The sequence below is a fragment of the Haliotis rufescens genome, unplaced genomic scaffold (genome assembly GCF_023055435.1).
Source record: "Haliotis rufescens isolate VD_foot unplaced genomic scaffold, xgHalRufe1.0.p SCAF_2, whole genome shotgun sequence".
NCBI lineage: Eukaryota > Metazoa > Mollusca > Gastropoda > Lepetellida > Haliotidae > Haliotis > Haliotis rufescens.
This window is the reverse complement of record NW_025963890.1, coordinates 23218018-23231459: the sequence shown is the minus strand read 5'-3', so window position 1 is coordinate 23231459 and position 13442 is coordinate 23218018. Positions and strand designations below refer to the sequence as shown.

Sequence of the window (13442 nt, the reverse complement as noted above, 5' to 3'; positions counted from 1 at the left end):
AAACTATAACGTTAAATCTTTTGAGAACTGGAGCACGATGGTTCTTGATCCGTCCATGAATAAAATGGTTTTGATCGTAAGGTATTAAAGGGAGAACATGCTCGCAGCTAGTGTTAAGATTGAAGTCATACATTTCTTTGAACTGATGTTCACGCTTTTGACTGAACAGTACAAAAAGCCAGAGGAAGCTCTGATCGTGGGAATATTTCCAAAGAGGATAATTGTTATCAAACTTGTAGAGAATAAAAATGTTTTCACAGTTAGGGCGATGTCAGATTTGTTCAAATAAAAGTTCTGAAAAAACTGAAGCAGGAATCTTGTGTAATTATGGGTAATTATAGTAGCCAAGCTTTGATCATGAGAACTGTTAATAATTAATGATTTAATTGATGTATTTCCCCTGAAACTTAAGCCTGTAGGTTTGTTTCTAACATTAACTGAAAGTTGAACTGCTTTTTGTGGACAGAAAATACCTTTTTTCTCAAATATTTGTATTTCTTTTAACTATAGAAGTAATGAAAGGTTTTGATAGCAAACAAACAATAGCACAATGATAATTTTTCTAATTGAAACAAATAGTATACAAAAGTTTTAGTCATTGACTTACCAGAAAAAAAAAACCAACTCAAAATCATTTGTTCGGGTGTTGAGCAGGTGAGTGCTGGATGTCCTTCACCCTCATGCAATTGAACCGATGGTGTGAATTATGAATCAATCATTTGAAGTGGACTGTATTGATGTTTGAAATTACTTATCGCCAGTGTAATGTATTATGACCCATCACAGTCCCAGCACCAAACATCCTTCACGTTGATAGATGTAGCAACCAAATCTGCGTGTCAGAGTAATCCATTTGTTTCAATCAAAGCCAGACTTAACCATTAGCAGTATTATATTTACCATTTACATGAAACTTCGTTTTACAATTGCATTGAAAATGATGAATTTGGAAAACAATGCAATGCATTTTGTAAAAGGATACTGTTGATATTTCAAGCTGTCATTTTGCTTCCTATTTTGTCAGGTATGGCAGACACTTCAGTTTCGCTTTGTTGGTTTAATTTAATTTTTGACCTTGGCTTAACATGACTCATTGTCTGAGAATTTCAGCTATAGTTCTTGGTATCATGAAGTTCGCTTAATTTTAAAGTGCATTTTTATGTAATTAGATATTAAGATACTGCACATGACCTGTTGTCTATGTATGGAAAATGGTCTTGTATCCATCCATCATCCATTTCTCAATCCATTAGCGAAATTTTGTTGGCTCCCTTCTTTTACAAAATCAATCCTGTATAATTTTGAACAAGTCAAAAGGTTATAAGTGAAGCTTCAGTCCATTTGACTTTTGTGGATGTTTTAAGAACATACCTTGTCTAGAAAAAAATGGCCAGAGATAATTTGGACATAGTTTACTGACATCAGGTGACATTGGTATTATTCAGCCATTTATTTTTGAAGAATTATTTTTTTCAGCAGTGATGGATTTGAGTATGAGTAAAGGGCGAGGCATATTTCTTGTGTGGTTGATGAAGAAATAACTATCATGAGTGAAAATTACCCTGAAAGTGCTTTTGTGGTTTCTGAACGTTTCAGAACGTTTCAGACCATTGGTGCTCGTTGGAATTGGTATGCTTGGGAAATGGTTTGTGATGGCAGTAGCGTACTACACTCAATAACAATAACTTCAGTAACCTCAGTCTACTGTGGACATAATTGTCAGCTTTGGAAAGTTTGCATTGCAAATATTGAATAATAGTTTAAAAATAATACATTTTATGCCTTTTACAACTTTGTGTTAACCTTCTGTGAGAACACACAGAATCAGAATATAAATTGAGGTGTAGTTAATCTAGACTGTTCATTTCTATCAGAATGATGGTGGTAATGGATTTACCAGACTAATACCACATTGAAATATCATATACCAGATAATGTGCTCCCATATATGATCTCTGGATCAACCAAATTGAGACTAATGTTTCACTGTACATAGACCAAAATATTTGTTAATCTGTATGTTACACATGAGAAAAATGACATCTTTAATAGCCTACATATTCGAAGTAGCAGTAATTTTTGTCTTTAAGCATGGCTGAGTAGATGTGACATTTATTATTGCCAAAGCACTTCACTGAAGAAAACTATGTCGCTGATACGCCACTGCACTCCTTCAAAGAGGAAAAAACAGATTTTTATGTTATCTGGAACCCACCCAAGTTTTTTGGGGGCATCATTTTAGGTATTGCTTATTGTTAAAAGATAGCATAGTCCCAAAGTATATGTGGTTGTGTAAGTTATCTTAGATGCACATTGTATGTAGATGTCCTCCAGTGTGGTGCCACACATCTGTTTCATGTCATGGCTGAAGTATGTCAAATCATATCAAGATGTGATAACAACTCTAATTACAGCAATTAAGTAATTATATTATAATTCTCTGCAGTCAATCATAAATAATGAGTAATTATGACTTAGACTCTGAATTAGTTTGTTATCTTGCAAAGATCAAGTCAATATATGTGGAAGACTATGCATTGTCTTGAAGCCCCAGATGTGTTGTAGATTCCAGTGCAATATAGATTACAGTGTAAGTGTTAGGTAACCATGCTTGTTCTAGGATGATGGGATATTGTCCTTTCATGGAATATGAACAACATATTCCTTTCATTCACTTGCTGATTTTGACATTTGCAATATCATATTTGAACAAATGTCCAAAGTATTTATCAAGTGTGAGTTTCAGGACATCTTTGTTTGCCGCTGCAACCTGATGTTTTTGTGAAGGCGTCATTATGCAATGATGTGTACATAGGCTCTTAGTAGTACTCACAGATTTCCAATCTGTTTTTGTCATTTATTGAATTATTATTGTAAAATTTCATGTACACTTTCAGAAAGTGTGAGATATTCATTATAATGATATTTGTTCTGCTATGACCTTGACCTTTGTGTACATCAATGTAAATAGTAACACCTCATTTGTCACTTCTTTGAAACTTCTTTTTTATGCATATGATCTCAGCAAAGGTATCTGGAATAGTTTTCATATAATTCTGTGCTCATTTAATTAAAAAGCAACAATAAACATTTCTATCATTATATGCACCAATTTTATGATTCCGTCTATATCATGCGAATGTGTTTACCAATGACTATGAAATCCTGTTGATGCCATGTGTGGGTTTCACCAAAGTCGTAAACAATTGAAACCTTCTGTGGCATATTTTCATTTATTTTTCCCAAGTTATGCCTTTGTGATGTAGATTTCAGTATTTTTAACATTGATATTTAATGTGTTGCAAGTATAAAGTAAGTTATTGAGGATAGCTGTGTAGCCTCAGTGCACAAAGGTTTTTATTTTTGTGTGTTGAGTAACAACGAATGATTTTGACTTGACTTTTGTGATTTTCTTGGATGTTGTTGTCAAGTAAAATAAGTATTGTCCATGATTTCATTTTGGTTGCTATGATACTGTAGAGAAGACTTTTTCGTCAATGTTGTGTACAAGATTCAGGTGATGAGAAACAACTGAAATGAGATAGATAATTGAGTTACTTTTCCCCTCTGTCTACAGTTAAGAAAGCAAAAACAGTTAGTTGCAAAGCAGACACATGTCCCAGTGAAAGTATGTCTCCTCTCCATGGTAAAAGGGACGTGAAATTCCTGCAAATGTCAAGCACATCCCAGAAAGTAGTGCACTTGCTGTTGTTTCTTTGCCATTCAACATACTTGTGTTCATTTTCATCTTCAAAACAGATGTGCCAAGCAAATGTGCAGAATGTAATGGAATAAAAATGACAGGCAAAAGCAACATATTTCTCTGTGCTACTAGTGAAAAGATTTCTGATTTTGTCAAACATCTGGCAAACTGTAAGATCTTAAAACTGTGACATTAGCACAGTTCATCCATCACCCCCAGGATGCAAAGTGAACTCTTCCAGAAATTACATTAGAAGAATCCATAAATAGATTTAGGGATGGTTGTGTCCTTTGAAGTGGGTGCTTAGTGTTAGGGGAGGCACATTCTCAAAGGGGTGACAGACATGGTTGTTTTTGCACAACACTTGGTTAATCTCTATTAGATGTTATAGCACTATGAAAATACCCAAGTGGAAGCTTACTTCACAAACTGGGATGTAAGGTATAATCAAATTATTCTGTTAATTGTACTTAAATTCTTTACATTAGAGACAGTTTGGATCAAGAGGGTCTCAACGTGGTGAAAAGCCATCCTATGATGTGACACACTTTGTGATTTCCTATTTATAGTTTGTGTTTCCTCAGTTAAGTATTCATGCAACATGAAAGAATAATGGCATTGTGAATAAATGATTCTTTCTTCAAACAAAGAATAAGGAGGGAGGAGAGAAATATACACCTTTGTTCATTCCCCATAGGTGACAGAAGGACATTGAAAACTCTGTGCCATGCAATTTGCTGTCTGATAAGTTCTTAAAATCATCAGTGACTTAAACTGAGTGCTTTGTAGAGTTTGTATTTATATAAAAAGATGCATAGCACAAATAATTTTTTATTAGTGGCCATATGTGAAGTAACCAATACTGGAAATTCTCATCTACTCTCATTGTAACAAACAGAAGGATCTCAAAGGAGTTGACCATGCAATCCAACTGTGGCTGTTTATTTACATATTACTTTTCTTGGCCATAACCTTTCTCTAGTCCCATAAATTCTTATTTCTATACAGCTGGAAAATTGCTGATGCAACATAAATGCTCGCTCGCTCACTCACTCACTCACTCACTCACTCACTCACTCACTCACTCACTCACTCACTCACTCACTCACTCACTCACTCACTCACTCATGTTTTATACCCCCGACCTATAAGGGCAGAGTAAATAGTTATACCAAGGAATTTTGTCCCTCCATCCGTCTTTGTTTTACTTTAATGTTTTTGCTTAAACATTTGTGCGACCAATAACGTGAAAACTACTGCATGGATTCTTTTCAAAGTTATGGACAGTTTCCATACTAATAGAAAAGATGCAGTGTAAAGTTTGATTTCAGTAAATAGATTTACTGAGAAAATGTTGCTTTTTTCATGTTTTGAACTTTAGTGAGCCCTGCTCACTTTTTGTCTTGTTTCCGTTAATCATCCCCATTTTCAAAGAAACACAATATAATAGAACTCAATGCATTGAACAGAGATGTGTTTATTAGATCTGTGTTTGCAATTATGATTTGGTTGATAATGTGTCATCATACAATTGTTGCTTTACAGCTCATGCTTCAAACCAGTTTTTTTCTGCTTCAGTCTTGATTATGTTTGGGTGCTACAGATAGTTGCAATTTTACTGACTTTTAACTTTAAACATTTTTTATTAAAATATGTTGAAGGCAAAGAAAAAGAAAAACACAGAGGAGGAAGATGCACTGTTAAATGACCCTGATCTTGACCTTAACAAAGAGGTGAAAGACATTGGTGACTACATCCGAGACCGCCAAGAAATGCTCAACCAGATGTTCAATGCTGTGCAGGGGGCAAGTCTACAAAGAGCTCTACCAGATGTTTTGAAGGTATTCAGTCCCATGTTGTTCTATGTATATTGCTCTTTGGCTTATCATTGTTGCACTGTTGAGTTAAATGCCATTGTGACCCATTATGTTGTGCCATTATGAGTAGAAGAAAAGTCACAATGTGAGCAGCAGAACGCACAAAAGTAGGCGATATGAACAGCAGAAGCAGATGTGAGTAACACAACACCAATAGAAGCAGTAGATGTGAACAGCTAAATGCAAACAGAAGCAATTGTGAGCAGCTGAACACCAGTGGAGTCAGTAGATGTGAGCAGCAGGTCCCCAACAGAAGCAGTAGATGTGAACAGCTGAACACCAACAGAAGCAGTAGATGTGAACAGCTGAACACCAACAGAAGCAGTAGATGTGAACAGCTGAACACCACGAACAGAAGCAGTAGATGTGAACAGCAAACTGCCAATAGAAGCAGTAGATGTGAAGAGCAGACCACCAACTGAAGCAGTAGATATGAACAGCAGACCACCAACAGAAGCAGTAGATGTGAAGAGCAGACCACCAACTGAAGCAGTAGATATGAACAGCAGACCACCAACAGAAGCAGTAGATGTGAACAGCAGACCACCAACTGAAGCAGTAGATGTGAACAGCTGAACACCACCAACAGAAGCAGTAGATATGAACAGCTGAACCCAAACAGAAGCAGTAGATGTGAACAGCCGAGCACCACCAACAGAAGCAGTAGATGTGAACAGCAGACCACCAACAGAAGCAGTAAATGTGAGAAGCAGGCCACCAAAAGAAGCAGTAGATGTGAACAGCAGACCACCAACAGAAGCAGTAGATGTGAACAGCTGAACACCACCAACAGAAGCAGTAGATGTGAACAGCTGAACACCACCAACAGAAGCAGTAGATGTGAACAGCAGACCACCCACAGAAGCAGTAGATGTGAACAGCTGAACACCACCAACAGAAGCAGTAGATGTGAACAGCAGACCACCCACAGAAGCAGTAGATGTGAACAGCTGAACACCACCAACAGAAGCAGTAGATGTGAACAGCAAACTGCCAATAGAAGCAGTAGATGTGAAGAGCAGACCACCAACTGAAGCAGTAGATATGAACAGCAGACCACCAACAGAAGCAGTAGATGTGAAGAGCAGACCACCAACTGAAGCAGTAGATATGAACAGCAGACCACCAACAGAAGCAGTAGATGTGAACAGCAGACCACCAACTGAAGCAGTAGATGTGAACAGCTGAACACCACCAACAGAAGCAGTAGATATGAACAGCTGAACCCAAACAGAAGCAGTAGATGTGAACAGCCGAGCACCACCAACAGAAGCAGTAGATGTGAACAGCAGACCACCAACAGAAGCAGTAAATGTGAGAAGCAGGCCACCAAAAGAAGCAGTAGATGTGAACAGCAGACCACCAACAGAAGCAGTAGATGTGAACAGCTGAACACCACCAACAGAAGCAGTAGATGTGAACAGCTGAACACCACCAACAGAAGCAGTAGATGTGAACAGCAGACCACCCACAGAAGCAGTAGATGTGAACAGCTGAACACCACCAACAGAAGCAGTAGATGTGAACAGCAAACTGCCAATAGAAGCAGTAGATGTGAAGAGCAGACCACCAACTGAAGCAGTAGATATGAACAGCAGACCACCAACAGAAGCAGTAGATGTGAAGAGCAGACCACCAACTGAAGCAGTAGATATGAACAGCAGACCACCAACAGAAGCAGTAGATGTGAACAGCAGACCACCAACTGAAGCAGTAGATGTGAACAGCTGAACACCACCAACAGAAGCAGTAGATATGAACAGCTGAACCCAAACAGAAGCAGTAGATGTGAACAGCCGAGCACCACCAACAGAAGCAGTAGATGTGAACAGCAGACCACCAACAGAAGCAGTAAATGTGAGAAGCAGGCCACCAAAAGAAGCAGTAGATGTGAACAGCAGACCACCAACAGAAGCAGTAGATGTGAACAGCTGAACACCACCAACAGAAGCAGTAGATGTGAACAGCAGACCACCAACAGAAGCAGTAGTTGTGAACAGCAGACCACCAACAGAAGCAGTAGCTATGAACAGCTGAACACCACAAACAGAAGCAGTAGATGTGAACAGCAGACCACAACAGAAGCAGTAGATGTGAACAGCTGGACAACACCAACAGAAGCAGTAGATGTGAACAGCAGACTGCCAACAGAAGCAGTAGATGTGAAGAACTGAACACCACCAACAGAAGCAGTAGATGTGAAGAACTGAACACCACCAACAGAAGCAGTAGATGTGAACAGCTGAACACCATCAACAGAAGCAGTAGATGTGAACAGCTGAACACCACCAACAGAAGCAGTAGATGTGAACAGCAGACCACCCACAGAAGCAGTAGATGTGAACAGCTGAACACCACCAACAGAAGCAGTAGATGTGAACAGCAGACCGCCAACAGAAGCAGTAGATGTGAACAGCTGAACACCACCAACAGAAGCAGTATATGTGAACAGCTGAACACCAACAGAAGCAGTAGATGTGAACAGCAGAACACCACCAACAGCTACTGATGTGAGCTGCAGGGCCATGATTCGCTCTCAAGATATACAGCTATGAAAGTCATGTGTGCTATACACCAACATAAACTTATGCTTTATTTAGCACTAAGATCATTTTATTTAACAGGGCCAAGACACCAAAAGAATGAGAAGTTGAAATTACACAACATGTTATAACTGATAACAGACATAACATTTCAGGGGAGATTAATGGCTGATATTGTGACATTTGAACCAGAGCATAAGACAGGAGATGTTATCATCACTAGTTACGCATAGATGGTCATGTGACATTTGATGTGCTCGGGATAGATTTCTACTGTCAGAAATTTGTGTAGTGTTGGAGTTGCAATGCTTTGTAAAATCAAATATATTGTGAACATTCCCAGAGGAGTATCAGTATTCAGTGTTTTTATTTGATCACAGACTTTAATCTTCATCTTATAATCATCTTTGAGACTAGATATCAATCAAATAGTTTTGAGAACGATTGAGATGTAATTGTAATTGCAAGAGAGCTAACATATGTACACAAAGTTTCTTATGTTTGTTAGAATAGGAATCTACATGCTGTGACTGGTTGTTTACAGAAAGACATAAAAGTCAAGTTAAGATTGGGCAACAAGATAGTAGAAGAATATCCAAACTGGCCATACATAGAACAAATACTTTGAACTGATGTTGCCTTTTGAACAAATAGTCTCAAAATCTGGTCCATGTCTCCTCCCTTGTATTGAGTGAAGAGAACGATGTGTTATTTATGATTTGAAATTTCAATAACTGCTTGGTGTTTAGACTCATTTCTCTTCTTATATACCCCAATTATCAGCTATTTGTAGATAATACATTAATGGTATAACACCAGGATAACATTTCTGGCAGTTGAAGAACTACCAGTCAGTTGGTTAGATTTTCGAAATCTCAAAATACTCAACTAATTCAGCACTCTGCCACTTCCAGTAAAAGAACTTCAAATTAAACTTCATTAAAGGCTAATCTTAGTGAGCAATAAACAGAATTTTGGCACAGAGGAGGAATTCATACCAACAGGAAAATGTATGGTGGAACTGGTCATAAGAAAGCCTACCTCTGGAAATTTTCCCAATTTCAAAGTCTGGGCATGGGCTGTAAGTAAGCTGAGGAATGAATTAAATTTTAAGATCAAAAGATCAGAGTTTTGCCCCATGGTGTTCCAATCTTGGTGGCAGATGGTTCCTATACCTACATTACCGTGGATCTTGTTCATATCAAATACCACTCATTTAACTTGGGTACTACTGTAGCCTGATTTTTCCCCAGGAAATAGGATTGAAAACAGTGTAAACATATTTCGTTGCTTTTTTTATGACTGACCTTTTCCCTCTCAGTCTAGGGTTCAAACAGTTCAGGAGTTAACTTGGTGTTAGTGCTCTGGGATTTTGTCCAGCATGTTCAATACAAGTGAAAAGAAAATAATCCAGTCAGTATTGATGTCAGTCTTGTTTGGAGTGGCTGTAACATGCACCACAGCTTTCTTTTCATGCTTTTCTCCTGTCTGTACTTACATGCATAACTTTGATTTTATGTGTAGGATTATATCAATAATGAAATCACTTTCACACTGTATGAGATAACAGTTTTAAGTTGAACATGTTGATGTAAGGATGGTACAGTAACTGGTTATCACCCTTGTGCAATTCCCATCAAAATCTGTGCACCATGCGATTTACCAAAATTGATATGAGTTGAAAGAATTATGTTATACTTGTGTTGTAACAGATAGGATGTAACAGATAGGAAGAGATATAGCACATATAACTGTCAAATATATAGTTAAGATAGGTGCATACACAATAGATGCAAATCATTGGTCAGGGAAGAAACTTTAAAAACTGTATTGAATGGTATTTGTTATGATGAGTAGTCAATGACAACATGATGCCACAAGTTTGATTTAATTATGAAGACAATCTCTAAATAACAATGATGAAATTCCAGTCCTCGATACAGGAAACTGAATGCATAAAACTCACTCCACTGTACTTAGACAATCATTAAGGCATTTCAACCTCCTGACACTGAGTGATAACAGGAAAACATGCATGACAGTTTAGATGACAACAGGTGTTCATGAGATACTAAAACATATCATGTACTTCAAGTGTGAAGGCATAGGTCAATGTCAGTATATCGCCTCTCTCATTGTACACTTGTGATAAAATTTGTGGAAGATTCGAACATGAAGCAAACTGCTTCCCCAAGCAAATTTGTATACAATTATGTTTTAATTGGGTAATAGTAGAGATAAAGTATTATATGTTGTTTTTGTTAGTTTTTGGTATTGTGAGCCTTGTACCCTACATGCTGTATGTAGACATTTATGTATTCTGTTGACATCTTTAAAAGATTGTCTGCTTTGTTTGCTTGTCTTAATTTAAGATAGCATTAAAGTAAATTTATTAGAAATTTAACTGCAGTCATTGGCTGTTCCAGTTTATTATTCATTTGGGATATTCTGTTATCAGCTAACTGGCCATAAAAATGTGTCAGTTTGGCTGTTTTACTGCTTTAGATAAAAGATTTGAATTCATATATTGAAACTTTTTGTAGTTTTAATGCATCAAGTCAGAAAATAGATCCATTTGTTATGATCTTGGATTGATATGTCAGCATGCATTTATCAAACTCAACAATCAAGTTAAGTAAAATGTTTTATATCGAAGAGAGATTAGAAACAGTTCATTTCAACTGGAAATACGAAAATGTAGAAGATATGGATGATTATCTTAAATGTTATGAATCTTTTTATGATATCAGAACGTCAAGATAATTCTATAAGTTATAATGTATGCACACTTTATGATCTGTTTTATAGGGCTTCTTGTAACATGCTTTAATACCAAAAAAGGCATTTCTAACCAATAACTTATGGCTGAATAAATGTCAATTCTTACGTTGTCTGTTTACATGGACAGATAATACAACATCTATTTCAGACCTGTGTTTTCTAGTGAGAGATGCACAGTTTATTTCATAAGCTGAAGATATTTCATTGAGGTTGTTGAAGTTAATATTTATGTACACCCCTGCAAATTGATTTGCTCATATGAGCTAGGGTAAACACCAAATGTTAGGAAAACTGAAATAAGATGGAGACAATAATGCTGTCCTTTACGAGACCACATACATACAACAGTTTCACTGGAAACATATCAACATCATCATTATCATCATTGACGTCATAAATTTCTTGTCCAAAATGACATAGCATTACATCAGTCCCATTGGGCATAAAGAGTTATTGCACAACTCCTGTCATACCTGATCTACACATAGGTCTGGTCTCCTTATGACTGACCATAAACAAAGGATAAGCATCAGAGGAAACTTTGTTTTCTTATTACTAATGCAGAATATGAAAAGATAATGATATCTCCAATATGACACAGTTCTGAGAAAAGCGTGTATCAGTTTAACTTTTTAACACAGACTTCTGAGAATACTTATCTGTATTTGTTTTCAGAACTTGATGGTTATGTTCTGTAAGTTTGGACGTAGATATGTATCAGTGTCCTCTTAAATCGTGATATGTATGAGTCTATTGTTTGTCATGTCCAGGGCTTATTTTTTTTATTGTGGAGCACAAGCAATCTTATCTCAAATGGGACCTGGAAAGGCCATTACAGTTCTCAAGTAATATGTATTGGTCAATAAAAGCTAAGAAACGTGAAGTCAAAGTAGAAGAGTATTGTGAGAACACTTCTCAAGTTGATGACTAATACCTTTATTCTGAGATTTGGTATTACTTATCTGTGCAGAGAACGTAAGACAGCAAGGATGTGTGTTTGTTTTAAGTCCTAGCAACAAACTGAAATGGGATGACAAAAGAAGACACAGAAGTTCCTGTTTTCAAGTTTTAGTAGGCGTGTAACGATGTGGTGATACAGTATTGTATCCTGATAAACAGCTGCCTAGACAGTACATTGATTTACAACTGCTATTTTGCATTATTCAGTTGATTATACAATACACTGATTTCTAAGTCCCTATCATGATACTAACTATTCTCACACTGTTCAAGTTGTATTGACAATATGCAAAACTAGTTCTAATGATTTAACAGAAGATCAAGTAGGGACCTGAGTTAGAATAACACCCCAGCAGTCTGTTGCTTGTTTATAAGAGGTGACAAAAATTGGATGGTGTCATGAGTCAGTGGCTTGGTTGATTGCATGTCACTGTACCCTGACGGCATTGGATGTCACTCAAAATGGTGTGTCTGATCCTGACTTTCTAGTTGTCATAAGAGGACACTAAATTGGTTTGGAGGTCAGTCTCACTTACTTGCTTGGTAGATTGTGTGTCATCATACCTGAAGGTGTGGTGTACCTTGTTCATGCCACTGTTCAGAGCTGCATCTCTTGGGTATGCCAGATTGTGGTTTCAAGTCCCGGTTTCGCCCTGATTGTTTCTAGGTTTGTCAGCACCATACCTGTGCTCTTGGGTTTTTTCACCAAAGTGGTAAAGTCTGAGACCTGCATCACTTAGGGTGTTCCTCCCACATCAAGCTCGCTCGCTCGCTCACTCACTCACTCACTCACTCACTCACTCACTCACTCACTCACTCACTCACTCACTAACCCACTCACTCACTAACCCACTCACTCACTAACCCACTCACTCACTCACTCACTCACTCGTTAATGATATCTACGGCTGGTTTCCTGCTTGGTGTAAAACAACAAACTGACCTCCAGCATTCAATGTTGATGTTTAATGTATTGTAATTCAATTCTTATCTTAGAAAATGTATCTTACCCCGATCTTCTTGTATCTTTTACCTCTTGTGTGCTACAGTCCTTTTTTCCTGTCTTTTTTTCTGTAAGTAATGATCATGTTCCATATTGATAGGTGATCTGACAGTTCCTTGGTTTGATCAGTGCCAAATTGTACATGATTTGTATTTCTTGCAGTCAGTATATTACAAAGAACTAAAGCATTGGCTCATCTTCCTGTGATAGTGATGAGACGCAACTATGTATATATTCCTCTAGTTATGCAGGATCATTATTTCTTTTTCACTTGAAAGCGTGTTGAAAGACAAAGGTCAGAGTTGATTATAAGGAGTTGTTTGAAGGATATGAAAGGTGGACATGTCCGGTGATAGTCCAGACAGATACGCAATCAAACTTTCATGATCCACATACTCAAACTGCATCGTTATTGATAAAAGCCTCTTTTATACAATCCACATTTCCATATCGGGAAGTTTTTCTGACCGTTGATCTTATTCGATGATCTGGAGCAAATAATCATTCATATTTTTTCCTATAAATTATTTCCACCTTTTTGCCCCTCTTGTTTCTGTTTTGAAAAAATGCATATA

The 13442-nt window shown here is 37.2% G+C and overlaps 1 protein-coding gene across 8 annotated transcripts in view; it reads left to right on the top strand.

The window, feature by feature from the left end:
- Positions 1-13442, top strand: part of LOC124146210 (caspase activity and apoptosis inhibitor 1-like) — a 228174-nt gene that overhangs the window by 90573 nt on the left and 124159 nt on the right. For all 8 annotated transcript variants that reach the window (XM_046516394.2, XM_048399761.1, XM_046516393.2 and 5 more), the window contains one exon: positions 5365-5544. In XM_046516394.2, the coding sequence (XP_046372350.1) occupies positions 5365-5544 (180 nt within the window). The remainder of the gene's footprint in view (positions 1-5364; positions 5545-13442) is intronic.